General features: G+C 43.7%; 1 protein-coding gene across 1 annotated transcript; it reads left to right on the top strand.

The window, feature by feature from the left end:
- The first annotated feature begins 11,680 nt into the window (after positions 1-11,680).
- On the top strand, positions 11,681-12,881 carry LOC123178285 (uncharacterized). Its single transcript, XM_044591434.1, has 3 exons — positions 11,681-11,925; positions 12,219-12,433; positions 12,525-12,881. The coding sequence occupies exons 1-3, from the start codon at positions 11,737-11,739 to the stop codon at positions 12,658-12,660; spliced, it is 540 nt and encodes a 179-aa protein (XP_044447369.1). The 5' UTR covers positions 11,681-11,736; the 3' UTR covers positions 12,661-12,881.
- Positions 12,882-15,157: the final 2,276 nt, after the last annotated feature.

Raw genomic sequence — 15,157 nt, 5'->3', positions numbered from 1 at the left:
GTCAATCTGTCAGGAGGCGGGGTACGGGTAGACCCACAGTACGGAATGACAACAGTGGATCTGAACAATCTTGGGTACACTGACGAACCGTTCGTCCTAGCCAATGATGTGGCACAGGTTATCTATGTGAAGGACATGTCTACCAGACCGAGGAAAAGAAAAGATAAGGAAGCGAATACATCATACGATGAGCCAAAGCGCCACATAGTTCTTTCAGGAAAAAGGGACATTGTGGGAGTGGAGGGCAAGACAGACATGTCTGAAGATTATGAAAAGTTTCATGAAATTCCTCCCTTCAAAGTCAAGGCTGACCCAAGCATCCTGATAAACGATGAAGATTATCCATTGTTACTGCGCAATAAGCAAATGACACAAGCGAAGAAAAAGTGAAGACTTTCTCCCGCAACTATTATGATGATACCATGCCAACTTTGTAATAGACGAGTATGATACCATTGTTCGTTTTGTACAAGAAGTGCATCTAGTTTTTGCCGTAACCCTCTCAACTTTCTTGCACATGCTATGTGGATGAAATGATGATACCATGCCAACTTTCAACCTTTTCAGAGTTCATTTGAAATGCTTTTTAATTTTAGGGTCTTATAGCTCAAAATAATTAGTAAATGCATGAAAAATAACAGGCCAAATATTAAAAATTATGCCACCTACTGGGCCACCACGGCCTGAATACGATTAGAAACCCATCCATGGGCCAGGATTCAGGCCCGCAGAAGGCCCAGTAGGCCCACAGGCATGTACAGAGAGGTTAGGCCCGTAAGCCTGCTTTAGAGAGGAGCTCGACAGCTCAGGCGCACCGCACCTTATAAACAGGTGCGGCTCTCTCTTAGCTAGCGAGGTGGGACTAAACTCACCACCACGCCGCTATGCAAGGCCATTGGTCCCGGTTGGTGGCACGAACCGGGACCAATTCCACCCGTTGGTCCCTGTTGGTGCCACGAACCGGTACTAATGAGGCCGTGGCCCCACGAGCACCTTTAGTACCTGTTCGTGGCACGAACCGGTACTAGAGTTTCTTACTAAGCAGTTTTTTAGTCCCACCTCGCTAGCTGAGAGGCACTAGGAGCGGTTTTATAAGCCCTGAGTGCAGAGACGATGAAGAAGAGGCGCAATGCTCACGTTGCTTAGCTTCAAGCCTTGAGGAATAAGGTAGACTGCATCGAGCTATGTGCAGTGCAGTCTACACTATTCCGAAAGGCTTGAAGCAAATCAACGAGCATTGCGCCTCTTTTTTATTTTTAATAACTTATTACAACTCTGGACTTCTTGTGTTCCGACAAAATAAAATAAACTTTAATAAAATTTATCAAACTAAAATTAACAATGTATTTTCTGTTCAAAACATTATAAGAAACCTCTATTATTATTGAAACTAAAATCATATAAAATTGATGCAACTAAAATTATCGAAGTATTTTCTGTTCAAAATCATTAAAAGCAAAAAGAATTTTCATAAAGAACTTTTTTGATAGAAACTTTAATAGCAAAAAGAATTATCATAAATTAAAATAAATAAGTAATTAGAAACAAAATAAAATAAAATAAATAAGTTTTTGTTGTAAGTAGAAACAAAACAAAATAAATATAGCAAAAAATAAAACAAAAAAACTAAATACAGCAAAAAGAATTTTCATAAAGAACTGATGGCACTAATAGAAAGTTTATATTTTTTCTAAAACTAATGGCACTAACAGACAGTTTATAATTTTGCTGACCTAAAAGCAAAAAGAATTAAAAAATAAAGCAAAAAACAAAAGAAAATAAATAATGCAAAAAACAAACAAAAAACTGAAAAAAAACTATTTTTATACTAAAGTTAATCACAAACTTGTGATTCACACAAATTTCAAAGAATTCAAAATTTAACAATTCAAATTTGAAAACTAATGGCACTAATAGAAAGTTTATATTTTTCTAAAACTAATGGCACTAACAGAAAGTTTATAATTTTGCTGACCTAAAAGCAAAAAGAATTAAAAAATAAAGCAAAAAACAAAAGAAAATAAATAATGCAAAAAACAAAACAAAAAAACTAAAAAAAACTATTTTTATAGTAAAGTTAATCACAAACTTGTGATTCAATTCAAATTTAACTATTTAAATTTGAAAACTAATGGCACTAACAGAAAGTTTATAAATTTTCTGACCTAAAAGCACAAAGAATTAAAAAATAAAGCAAAAAACAAAAGAAAATAAATAATGCAAAAAACAGAACCAAAAAACTGGAAAAAAAATTAAAAAAACTGCCACCTATTGGGCCACCACGGCCTGAATACGACTAGAAACCCAACCTGGGCCAGGATTCAGGCCCGCAGAAGGCCCAATAGGCCCACAGACAGCACAGTGTGACATTAGGCCCGTAAGCCTGTATTTGAGAGGAGCTCGAGAGGGCAGCCGCAGTGGGGCTTATAAACCACTCCGAGCCCCTCTCAACTAGCGAGGTAGGACTAAACTTTTGGCCGCGGGCAGCGCAAGGCCTTTGGTCCCGGTTGGTGGCACCAACCGGGACTAAAGGGGGCATTGGTACCGGTTCGTGGCACCAACCGGGACCAATGCCCCGCCTTTAGTCCCGGTTGGTGCCACCAACCGGGACCAAAGGCCGCCGCTTCCCGCCCTTTGCGCTGCTGAAAAGGGACCTTTGGTCCCGGTTGGTGGCACCAACCGGGACTAAAGGGTGGCATTGGTCCCGGTTGGTGCCACGAACCGGGACCAATGCCCTTGCTATATAACCAGGACTTGTGAAAATTTCACATCTCCGTCGCCTCCCTCGCCAGTTGCCCCCGCCGCCAGGCTGCCCAAATCGCTCGCGCGCTCCTCGTTGCCGTCTACGCCGCCGCCAACGCCGTCGCCTCCCCGAGCCCGCGCCGTCCTCGTCGCCGGCATCCCTCAGCCCGCCGTCCTCGTCGTCCCCGTCGCCGCGTGCCTCCTCGAGCCCACCCCTCCACGTCCCTGTCGCCGCCTGCCGTCCCGAGACCGCCGTCCCCGTCACCGCGTGCCGCCCCGAGCCCGCCGTCCTCGTCGCCGGACTCCTGCCATCGCCGCCCCCCTCGAAGTGAGCCCCCCTTTCCCATGGTCCCGATCGAGCGCCGCTCTTGCGCCCGAGTGCCCCTTGCTCTCTGCCGCCCCTGCTCCATGGTCGCCGCCGGCCCCGACGCATTGAAGAGCAGAAGGAGAGGAGAAGGAGAGGAGAAGGAGAGGAGAGGAGAAGGAGTGGAGCAGCAGCAAGACGCCGTCCAATTTTCTGAAATTTCTGAATTTTTTTACAGATATGAATAGTGCATATAGAGGGTGTTTGATCAAATGCTAGATGGCTTTGGGCATTTTTAGAATCTATGATATTTTTTGTGGTGAGGTACTGATGCAAGACAAAGGTGATGGCAAAATTTCAGAATTTTTGGATTGGTTTAGAATAGGTTTTCAGCAAGGAATTTGAATCTGGTTCAAATTTCATTTGAATGGAATTTGAAAATTTTGAACTATGGATCAGAAGGTTTTTGGTGAAATGGAGTGTGGGTACTGTCATGAAGTTGGAGTAATTTTTGTGCTTGTAAAAGAGTTAGGAAAATTTAGAATGTGCTAAATATGTCAAAAAATGTTTTTTTGTTCATATACAGAAAGTTTTTATATATGACTATGGATATATGAGCAATGATGATCCATGGATGTATGCATTGATATATATGAGAAACGATGTTCATAGAATATTTACCAAGTATATATGTATTTTTGTTCATAGCATTTTTTTCCATTTATATATGTATGTGGCTATAGATGGATATATATGAGAAATGATGATCCATGGAAGAGTTTTATATATGCAAAAGTTACATTTTTAGAAAAGTTTTATATATCTAGCTAGGAAAGGAAGAAGAAGAAAAAGAAGGAGAGGAAAAAGGAAAATAAGAAGAGGAAGAAAGGAGAAGAAGAGGAGAGGAAGAAGAGGAGAAATAAATAAGAAGAGGAAAAAAGAAGAAAAATAAGAGGAGAAGAAGAAAGGAATAGAAGAGAAGAAGAAAAAATAGAAATTCTATTTTTTCTTCTTCTCTCCTCTATTCCTTTCTTCTTCTCCTCTTTTTTTTCTTCTTTTTTTTCTTCGATCTTCTCCTCTATTCCTTTTCTTCTTCTCCTCTTTTTATTTCTTCTTCGTTTTCTTATGTTTTATCGGGTCTGTCGTCGTCGATATACTACCCCTCTCCCGATAACTTCAACATGAGGGGGGGTCGATATACCCCCTCCCCGATAATATTATTTTCCCATGTACGTATGTCGTCGTTGTCGATATAACCCCCTCCCGATAACTTCAACACGTGGGGGGGAGTCGATATACCCCCTCCCCGATAACATTATTTTCCCATGTATGTATGTCGTCGTTGTCGATGTATATAACTCCCTCCCAGATAACTTCGACATGATGGACGGTCAATATTTATACCCCCTCTCGACCGTGATAACTTATAGCACGGGAGCACCCCCCGGCCCTCTCGCTCGACCAAAACTCTCGAGGACACCCAAACCCTAGAAAAAACGATGTCGGTCTCCTACCCCCTCCCGCCGCGCCCCTACCCTTGAAGCGTTGCCGAGGCCACCCCAAACCCGGAATAAGCTTGGTCTACGTTTGCACTAATATATCCACCTGCTGTCATGTTTGTGTAATAATTATCATGTTGTAATATTTGCAGAAACAATGGAGCACGGACGAGACGAGCAAGCAGAAGAGGTGTTGGGGGACATAATCTTAGCCGGAGGTGATATCTTGTCGTATCTTAACGACAATGATGGTCTGGAAGAACAGGGTGAAGAAGCAGGCTACGGTGATCGAAGAGTGGAGGAGGAAAGACATGATTATGATGGCTCCGGTGACCCAATGCTGGTGCAAGAAGGAGCCCGTGGTGACGGCTCCGGTGACTGAACAGAGTCCGGCCAGGTAAATATATTAGTTAAGCCTGTGCTGACTAGCTAATTGATGCATTCATTGTTTTGGTATGTACACATATTAATTAACACTCGTCTTTCTTCTTTTTTCTAGCCCTCCGGATCGAGCACAACTTCGGTAAAGAGACGAGGCCCGAAGAGAAAGTTGCGCTCGGATGAAAGGTTTGAGATCACAGCAATCGCGCGCGACGGCCAACCGATTGAACCCCTCCGGACAAAGGATGCATTTGCTGCTCAGTGCGGGGTTCTAGTTAGGGACAAGATCCCGATCAGCATCCATCAATGGTATAAGCCTAAGAAGGAAGACCCTGAGGTGTCTTATGTCAATGATATGCAGAAAGATGATCTTTGGACTGAGCTGAAGGCAAATTTCACCCTACCACCAGAGGAGGATCCGGAGAAGCCAGTTAAAGAGCAATTAATCAAGTCTCATGCTCTTAAGAAGATGGTAGACCTATTCAGGAGGTGGAAGAATGAGCTGAAAACGTTTGTCGACAAAGAAGAGACACCAGAATTCATCGGCCGGTATGAGAAGATCAGAGACCACTGGCCCGCATTTGTGGCCCACAAGACAACGGAAAAGAGTAAGAAGATGTCAGCGAGAAACAAGAAGAATGCTGCGAAGAAGAAGCTTCACCATCGCACGGGGTCAGGTGGCTACCTCAAAGCCCGACCTAAGTGGGCCAAGGCTGAGAGGGATCTGCTTGATAAAGGGATCGAACCAGAGACAATGAACTGGCCAGACCGTTGCCGGACTTGGTTCTTCGGGGCTGGCGGAACCTTGGACCCTGTATCAGGGAAGTGCCGTTGGACGGACGAGCAACTTGAAATACCCGTCAAGAAGCTTAAGTACTATATCGATGCAGCGCAGGAAGGGACGTTCGTTCCAGACAGAGAGAACGACGAGCTCACAATGGCCCTCGGGAATCCTGAGCACCCTGGACGGACACAAGGCACGCCAGGCTCCGTTCCGTGGAAGGCTGGTTTTCCGGACGCGGGCGGTTACAAAAGCCAAGAAAGGAGGAAAAAAGTGGAGCAGATCCAAATTCTGAAGCTGCACGAAAGGGTTCAAGCGCTAGAGGAACGAGACGGCAATCGACATGCCGAAACTGCCCCCGAAGCTACACCGCCATCTCAGCGGAGAAGCAGCGTGGCTTCCACCGAGCTGCTTCAGCTGGAGCATGCGGCTCCTGCTAGCTACCCCGTGGATGCTATCACGGAGTCTCAACATTGCCACCTTATAGCGGAATGGCAGAACTTCAAAGTCAAGGCGGCTGTTGGCTCTGTTTTACCTCCTGAACCCGGCGCAACCTACCACTGCCGGCCGATTCCAGAAGGATATGCTAGGGTGATGGTGGATGAAATAATGGAGGGATTTGAGGAGCTCCAGCTTGACCACCCTACCGGTGAAGGGGAGACTCGGCTGGGTTCTGCTATGAAGACTCCATGCCTATGGCGGAAGGAGCTCATCAAGCTTCCGAACTGGACGGCTCCGGCGAGTAAGGGCACTCCGCCTCCTCCTCCGCCTCCTCCTCCGGCGAGTGATCAGGGCACCCAGCCTCCTTCTCCGGCGCGTGGAGGCACTCCGCCTCCTTCTCCGGCGCGTGGAGGCACTCCGCCTCCTTCTCCGCCTGCGCCGGCGCGCCAGAGCAGCCAGCCTTCTCCTTCTCCGCCTCGTCAGCAAGGGCGGAAGAGACCCGCCACCGCTGCGGCTGCTCCGGCGCGTCGTAGTCCTTCTCCTCCACCTCGTAAGCAAGGAAAGAAGACAGCCGCAGCCGCTCCGTCTACTCTGCCGGCGTCTAGCAGTACAGCTGCCAGAGGCGGGAGGCAATACAGATTCGGTCCTTCTCTGAAGACTCCAGAGAAGTTACCATACGAGAGGACCGAGGAGGAAACCAGGGAGATCGTGCGAGCCGAAGTGACAAACTTCTTTGAAGGGGTGAAAGCAAAGAAACATCACCTCCGGAGGAGAAGGTAGATCCGGTGAAAGCAAAGCGCACTCTGGCTGCCCTGACAAAACCACCAAAGTCTCCGCCGAAAGGCAACTATGAGCGCATTCTTGCAAAGACATATGCCAAAGCGGAGCGGTCGGGAAGTACTGTCAGTGATAAGAGGTTAAAAGAACGACGAGCTGGGAAAAAAATTGCCCAGCTCGGCGAACAAGCGAACCAATCGTGCCCCCCGCTCAAGGTGTCAAAAGACATCGTCGCTAATGATCCGAGGATGGTGCCCGGTTATAGCAATCTTGGAGATTACCTGCCCGACGATGTACATTATGAAATCATGGAGGTGGACGAACACAAATACCATTACGGGAAGCCTCTCGTCAAAGATGAAAGATCTCTAACAACGATGATGCGAAGATTACATGATTGGTACATGAAAACCTGCAGAGAGTCTGATGGTACGAGTACTTTGACGCTGAGAGTTAAACCGGAGCATGACCTCGTTGGAATTGAACTGCTGAATGTTCCATTTGAGGATTTCTTCCAGTTTTACAATCAAAAGGCCCTCGATAAAACAACGATCACTTGCTACTGTCTGTAAGTACTACTACTTCTGTCATTAAGTCTCTCTATATAGGTCAGCTCTTTCATTGCATGTATTTATAATTATCCTCACTATATTATGCAGATTGAAGATCGCCGAATTGAAGAAAAGACAAATCGGTGATATTGGGTTCATTAACACAAATCTCATAGATGCATATACGGTTGAAAAACATCCCAAGAAGCCGAGGCCAACTTGCTACAATCGTTGGTATTAAATCAAAACAAAGATATAATACTCTTTCCTTACAACTTCAAGTGAGTGTTACTGTCTTGTGCATATTCGGTTTCCCTTATTAGTCCAGGTTATGGTAATGTAATTGATGACTTATGCATGCATGCGCAACTTCCACTATATTCTTCTAGAGATTAAGCTTGAGCAGGGAGTAGTAACCGTCTTAGACTCGAGACGAAAAGATCCCCAGGACTATGCGAACATGACTCAAATGCTCGAGAAGTAAGTTAAATCGATCATTATCCACCATATCAGCAACTTTGTTCATTTCCTGATATCAAGTAATTGTTTTCTTTGTCTGGCAGGGTTTGGAGAAAATTCACCACAAAAGCTCCGGGACTGCCGAAGAAGCTGCAATTTAAACACCCGAAAGTAAGTACTATAGTAGCATGTTCCGCGCATCTCCTAGTGATTCAAGCGCTAGTTTCATCAATACCATTTAGCATGCTTGCTTATCAGTTTGATTGACCTCTATTTCTTGTAAAGTGGTTGTGGCAGGAACCCGGGAATAATTACTGTGGATACTACGTTTGCGAGTCCATCCGCTACACGACCTGTGAGCGGGGCTACACTGAAGAACAATATGAAGTGCGTAAGCAATAATATTCACAATTTTATTTTATTACCATCATTTGTGTTGAGTTTCATTTATTCATATATATATGTATTGACCCCCTTCTTCAAATTAGATGTTTCGGAAGCGGGATGAACTCCTAGCACCAGATCGTATGCGAGGAATTCAAGAGGAATTGGCGGCATTCTTCCTTGACCACGTGATCGCTGAAAACAGAGAATACTATGTGGACCCTGTGTTCCTACAATTTAATTAGGAGATTGTATTGTAAGAGATATTTATTGTATATATGTAGCCGGTAGTGTCGGATAGATATACGAGAACTTGTTGTTCGACCAATCTCTCGGAGAAGGAGAGGTGGTCGATATCACTTCTCTCTGTATGCATATGTTCATGACGATCTTCTGTTTCCTTCATTTGATTACTAGCTAGCGTGTCTAGTCCTCTCCATACGTATATAGTACGTAGCGTCGACCAAGCACGGAGATAAGAGAGGACACTTCTCTCTATTAATTAGCTAGCTAACACAATATATGAAACACCTAAATTAACCCCCCAAAACCCCTAAACCACCCCTTAAAAAAAACAAAAACCTCAGCTCCTGCCAGCTGCTGACGCGTGGATGCCTATTGGTCCCGGTTGGTGACACCAACCGGGACCAAAGGCCCCCCTGCCTGGGCTGGCAGCAGCGGCCACGTGGAGGACCTTCTGTCCTGGTTCGTGTAAGAACCGGGACTAAAGGGTTAGGGCTTTAGTAACGACCCTTTAATCTCGGTTCGAAAACCGGGACAAAAGGCCCTTATAAACCGGGGTAAAAGCCCCTTTTCCTACCAGTGTTAGTACCGGTTCATGGCACGAACCGGTACTAAAGGTCCCATTTCCAAACTCTACCCCCCCCCCCCCGGTGGATCGCCTTTTCAGTTTTGTAAAAAGTAAAAGAAAATGATAAAAACTTCAAAAATTAAAATCAGATGTAGTTATGTTACTACATGTACTAGTTAGGAAAATTTAAAAACTTAAGTTTGGTCATGTTTTGCAAAAAGTATAGGGAAAATGTAAAACAGCTATAACTTTTACATACGATGTCAGAAAAGAACGTATAATATATCAAAATGTTCAGCACGAAAATCCGCAACCGATTTTGATCGCCTACGGCCTGTTTGCAAATTTTTAGAATCCTCAAATTCTAAAAGAAAAAAAGTTATGCTCAAATTTCTGTTTTTTTTTGAATTTTTGTTAAATCTGGTCAAACTACTTATTCAAGAAGTATTATTGTTACAAAATAATTATTCAAGAATATTAGTGTTACTAAATAATTATTTCAGTTTTTTTGAATTTTGGTCAAATCTGGTCAAACTAATTATTCAAGAAATATTAGTGTTACTAAATAATTATTGTTTTTTAGAACAATAGTTTCAAACTCAAACAGTGAAATGTGTGACTTCATGCTCAAGCTAAATTCCTGAGGGTTAATAGGATTGACATCTTACTATTGTCAGGAAAACAACTAGTGCACACTTGGAAACGAGGGAGAATAGAACCCGGAAGTTAAGCGTGCTCAGGCTGTAGTAGTGAGAGGATGGGTGACCGTCTGGGAAGTTAGATGATTTGGAATGATGAGGGGTGATTAGAGATTAGAGGTTAAATTGAGCAGTGATGAGGGGTGATTAGAGATTAGAGGTTAAAAAAATTCAAAAATTGGAAAATAAAAAAAATTTAAAAAAATCATAAAATTTTCTTTAGTACCGGTTGGTGTTATCAACTGGGACTAAAGGTGAACCTCCAGGCAGCGGCCACGTGGAGGGCCTTTAGTCCCGGTTCGTGTAAGAACCGGGACTAAAGGGGGAGGCTTTAATAACGACCCTTTAGTCCCGGTTCCAGAACCGGGACTAAAGACCCTTTTTCTACTAGTGCCACCCTTACAGCTTGTAGCTTACAACGATTATAGGCGCTAGCCCTTCAGCTATCCGTTCATTCCTACCAGCTACTCCCTCCATCCCAAAAAGTTTGTTCCTCAAATGGATGTATCTAGCACTAACTTGATGCTTGATACAACCATTTGAGGGATAAGCTTGGGACAAGATTTTTCAGACGGAAGGAGTACCAGATAAGGTGTGAATATATATATCGGAAGTCTTAATGGACCCAATTCGGATCAGTGAGCCAGGCTGGTAGGCGTCTGGCCCGGCCCGGGCTTGTAGGATTCTGGCCCATCTCTTGCGTGATCTTCAGAAACGACTTGCCCCCAAGCCAGAGCTCAAGGGAAACATTGATTCATTAGGGGGTCAAAATATTCCCAGTTAGCTGCATAGGTCCTCTTTTGTTCCATTCAATCAACACGTGCGGTATTTGCACGATTGCCAAGCTGGCGAACCCAACGGTACAACACACGCAGAGGACACTGTGAATAAGCATCAGCATCTCGCAATGAAGAATGCACCTGGAAATTAGGAGTTCTGGCCTACTTGAGTTGAGAAACGTAGAAAACCGGGTGTACGCGGCTGTCACTGGGAAGAGCCAGACGATAAATGACACAACCAATTTTGGAAAGAATCTGATAGGGTCCATAATATTTGAGAGAAAGCTTCTGATTTGCACGACGGGGCACACTGGACTGAGCATATGGGTGAAGTTTGAGGAACACCTGATCACCAATCTCAGAAACTTTTTCCATACACCATTCGATCGAACTGTGTGCGATGCATGAATAACAAACGGTATGATAAAAATTCGTCTTCAAGAAAATCGAAACTACTACACGTACGAACATGACTTGTCCGATTTGGTACGATGCAACATCCAGCCGTTGCTGGACTTAGAGTCCAACTGATATACGGGTTGATCTGCTCCATCAGATATAATTCGTACGTGAATTGTCGTACGTATAGCATGGTTCCAAGAAAATGAACTATGTGCGATGGCTGATCCATGAAGCGCGTCGGGCGGTGGAAACCTTTCCCGGTTAATAAGAACGTGCTATTTCTCACAAAAAATTAAAAATAAGAACGTGCTATGTGCGCTCCGGATTGACGTAACTGACGTTGGAGGTTAATCTCATCTCAAAACACACAAAAAAAAGCGTGAACCAACATGTAGTTGAATGGTTAGAGGAACAGTGGTATCCTCGGCCCACCAGGGTTTAAATCCCGATGCTTACATTATTTCTGTGGTTGGATGGTTCTCAATCTCTCGAATGTGCTCATAGAGATAGGGTATACACGCTTACGTCTACTGTGTGCGAAAAAAAAAGAAAAACACAAAGAAAGCAAAAGAAAAATCTGGCGCTGGAGGAGTTGGAGACGGAAAGGCTGGGCCCAAACGTGATATAAGAGGGACCCGACCCTAGACCGGCAAAGAAAATCGAAGCAGCAAACATCGCTCGATTTCTCGCCCTATAAAAAACAAAAGGCAAATCGCAGATTCAGGCTATGGCGGCGGCGATGCGATTTGCGGCCGGAGTCCAGCGAGCCCAGTCCGTTTACAAAGCCGTCGTCTCGCCGCTGGTTGAGGGTGAGCGTCGCCGGCTGATGCCAAGGCTTATCAACGGCGGCCGACCTGCGTATTTTCCTCAAAGATCTATGTCCTCGGGCGGCGACGGCTGCAACACCGCTTTGAAGGTATACCACCCAAGATCCACAACTTCTGTATATGTATATGTTCATCATCACCGCTGCACATCCCTCCGTCCTGAATTAGTTGACTCGGATTAGATGTATGTAGATTCTGTAATTCGGGATGGAGGTTGTAGAATATATCATATATTCGGTTCTAGTACTATAAATCGTTTTTTTTCCGAGATCTACAACTTCTTTTTCCACTAGTTACGAAACGAAATACAGTATATGTCAGCGATTAAGTACTGCTGCTACTTGGTAATCCCTGCTAAACTGATCTTCGATCTGTGTGCCAGCAACCCTGTGCAAAACCCGCGCTAGACCTCGACGCCAAGAGAGCATGGGGCGGTCGTCAGATAGCAGAAATCGAGACCAAGAAACACGATCTCTTCTACCAGCTCGCTGAGCTTGATAGCAGATTCCCCTCGCGTAACAAGTACTTCCGAGAGAACAGGGAGCTTATCCACCATCTCTTCGGACACATTGAGCCCAATCCCAGTGACACCCTATGGTATGATCCACAAAATTACATATACAGATTGATCCGATCTCCCTAATTTGATTATACTGATGCGTATCTTGTTTGGTAATCTCCTCTGTAGGCGCTTCTGTCGTGCAAGAGAAAGATTGAATAAATGGCTGGTATATGGACTGCCTACAATGCTTGCCACTTGGATGTATCTGGATTCGGATGGATGGAAAGAGATGTTTGCTGATATCCTTGGAGTTAGTAGCTAACCTTATCTAGCACAGTGTTTGAAGCCGGCCAATTAAAAGTGTTCACTTTAAAGAAATTCACTCCAATGTAGAGTATAAAACTACTAGTAGAAGTGAGGACTGCTGCTCGCCTTATGAGCCAAGTGATTCGTCGTTCTCGTTGCCATAAAGAAGTGACATGTTAACTGGATGTTGTAATCCGAATCTGTTCTCCTTATATGGTGTTATCCAGGTGTTGTTTATGTGGAGTGAACTTCATTGTATTTTTTTTTTACGTATGAACTTCATTGTATTGTTGTTTAGAACTAGCTAGCTCTTTATCTATGGTCCTGCCAGATGCGATAAAAACAAATGAGGAAAGATAACTCTTTTTAAAAAAATGCTGATTTGTAAAGGTCTTCCCCTTTTGCTATGTTTTTGGGCTTCTCGAAGTTTAAAAAAAAATCTAGTCTGGAAGCTGCAAGTTTGGCAAACGTATTAACAGCTGAAGACTTGATAATAAAGGAACTAAAAATAATACAGTTCCACTAAAAATCAGTCACCTGTTTTTGATTTGGCTTAGGTCAGATTTTATGGCTGTCCGATTTTGTTTGAATCTCAGTCGGGTCTTTGACAATTAGGTGGGTTTTCGGGTTGAGGTTTTCTTTTACCACGTTTTTGAACCCGAACCGGTTTCCAGGCGGCGTGCTTGTTCGTCATTGTGCCAGCGCAGCTTGAGAGGGGGAGGCAGGGGAAGGAGAGTGGCTGGCAGCAGCAAGAGGATAGAAGAAGGGAGGCAAGTTGTCAGCTAGCTGCCGGCGAATGGCGAGAGGAATGACATATGGAGGAGATTGAGAGGTGGCCAGTGGGGATCTTGCATGGCGCCCGCCACGAGCAATTAGTGCTCTGGCGGAGCGGAACCACCGATCGCGAGATAGGTACAGCAAGCCACTTCTCTCTGTGTCCCCCCTCTAAGCTCAGTCGTGTCGGAGCTGCTACAAGTGATCGGTTTAAGTCTACAAAAATTGATTCCCAAACGTCCTGCTCGCTGTGCGATTATTTGGGTTCAGTTCACTATGGTTCAGAGTGTCAATTTTAGTTCGCCTGCTCATCACCAAAGTTGCGCGGGAGAAACTATGTTCCTGAGGGATCTAGGCCTTCTGACAACGTTGTTGGTTCAGTGTTTTGGGGGAGCTGTCGATTTCAGATTTTTCCAGTTATATTCATTGTCAGTTGCATTCATAGTTTCTTATTTTGTAGTTAGTGTCAGTTGTTTTCACCAGTCATTTATTTTCAGTCAATATTGACTCCTCAGCTTATTTCCTCAATATTCTTATAATTCTTCAATTATCTGTCTTGAAATTCTCAGTCTTCTTATTTATCATTTGTCAGTTAATGTCATTCATCAATCCTTCTTCCTCAGTTCATTTCTCAGGTATCGTTCATGGTTATTTATCCGTATTCTTCAATCTCCCCTTTAAGCCATTTTTTTTATCATCCTCAGTTTTTCAGTCGTTCTTCTTCATTATTCATTGACCATCGAGACAAGATCAATTTTCTATGTTTGTTAGTTTAATGTTCAGTTCTTTGTTTCTCTGTTTGACAATCACCTTTTTTCAGTAATTATTACTATGCATTTACTGTTCATGCATGTAAAAAATGTAAATGTAGGTCTGGTGACTGCTAGATAGCTAAACTATCTTCTTTTCCTTAGGTTTTCTTAATATTGCAGCATTTTTCATTCTAGACGAAACAATATCAGGTTATCTTCATTCGATTTCTTCAAACCCTCCGGTGCTGCCCTTCTCTTTGCATTTTTTATCATACATACATTTTCCGATTAAATATGAATTGAACTATTGTATTAGACCTGATATTACAACAAATGGTCATTTTTGGCTTTGGATATTTTTGCGATATTTCTGTCGTTTACCTCTTGACTTTAACTTCACTCCTTTATTTTCATAAACATTCTCAATTTTGTGTGTGCGTGTGTGTGTATTTTTTAACTGTTATTATTATTCATTTAAGAACTATATAACTTCAAAAAAAATGTGCATAGATGGCATGCGCAGTGTGCAAAATCTCATGCGCAAACAAGGATGCAACCAGCGCATCATTTGGTGTTTTTCTAGTATAGGGATTCAAAACATCATCAGTGACAATCTATGGGAATCCTCATTTTTCCCATTTAGTTCCATGTTTTTTTAGTCCTCATCCATGTTTTCTTTCATCCCTTTTTATATTTTTTTTTTGCCGCCAGATCATCCCATGTTATGAGAGGGATTTTCTGAACACCGCGCCGCCAACACTATGTGCTTTCAAGCAGTGGAGAGACGCACATATGTTGTCAAACTCAATAAAGGACCAGAAAAGAGAGCTTCAACTATCCCTTCGATTAAGTCCTGAGAGTGAATTCCCGTCTTGGGACAGAGAGTTTTGCTCATTATCGGATCGAAAGTTTTGTTGATATACACCAAGTCATTCAGTTTCGCATCGGCTTGGCAATATCTCCAGCAATAGCAGGATCCATCAAGAG

The sequence above is a fragment of the Triticum aestivum genome, chromosome 1D (assembly GCF_018294505.1).
Source record: "Triticum aestivum cultivar Chinese Spring chromosome 1D, IWGSC CS RefSeq v2.1, whole genome shotgun sequence".
Classification (NCBI taxonomy): Eukaryota; Viridiplantae; Streptophyta; class Magnoliopsida; order Poales; family Poaceae; genus Triticum; species Triticum aestivum.
The sequence above is the reverse complement of the archived record's forward strand: the minus strand, read 5'-3'. Positions and strand labels throughout refer to the sequence as shown.

Bases quoted from the DNA above. Each gene is read 5' to 3' on its own strand.
- LOC123178285 (XM_044591434.1), top strand. From the start codon at position 11,737: ATGGCGGCGGCGATGCGATTTGCGGCCGGAGTCCAGCGAGCCCAGTCC. The intron at 11,926-12,218 runs GTATACCACCCA...TCTGTGTGCCAG, and splicing joins GCTGCAACACCGCTTTGAAG to CAACCCTGTGCAAAACCCGC. The intron at 12,434-12,524 runs GTATGATCCACA...TCTCCTCTGTAG, and splicing joins AATCCCAGTGACACCCTATG to GCGCTTCTGTCGTGCAAGAG.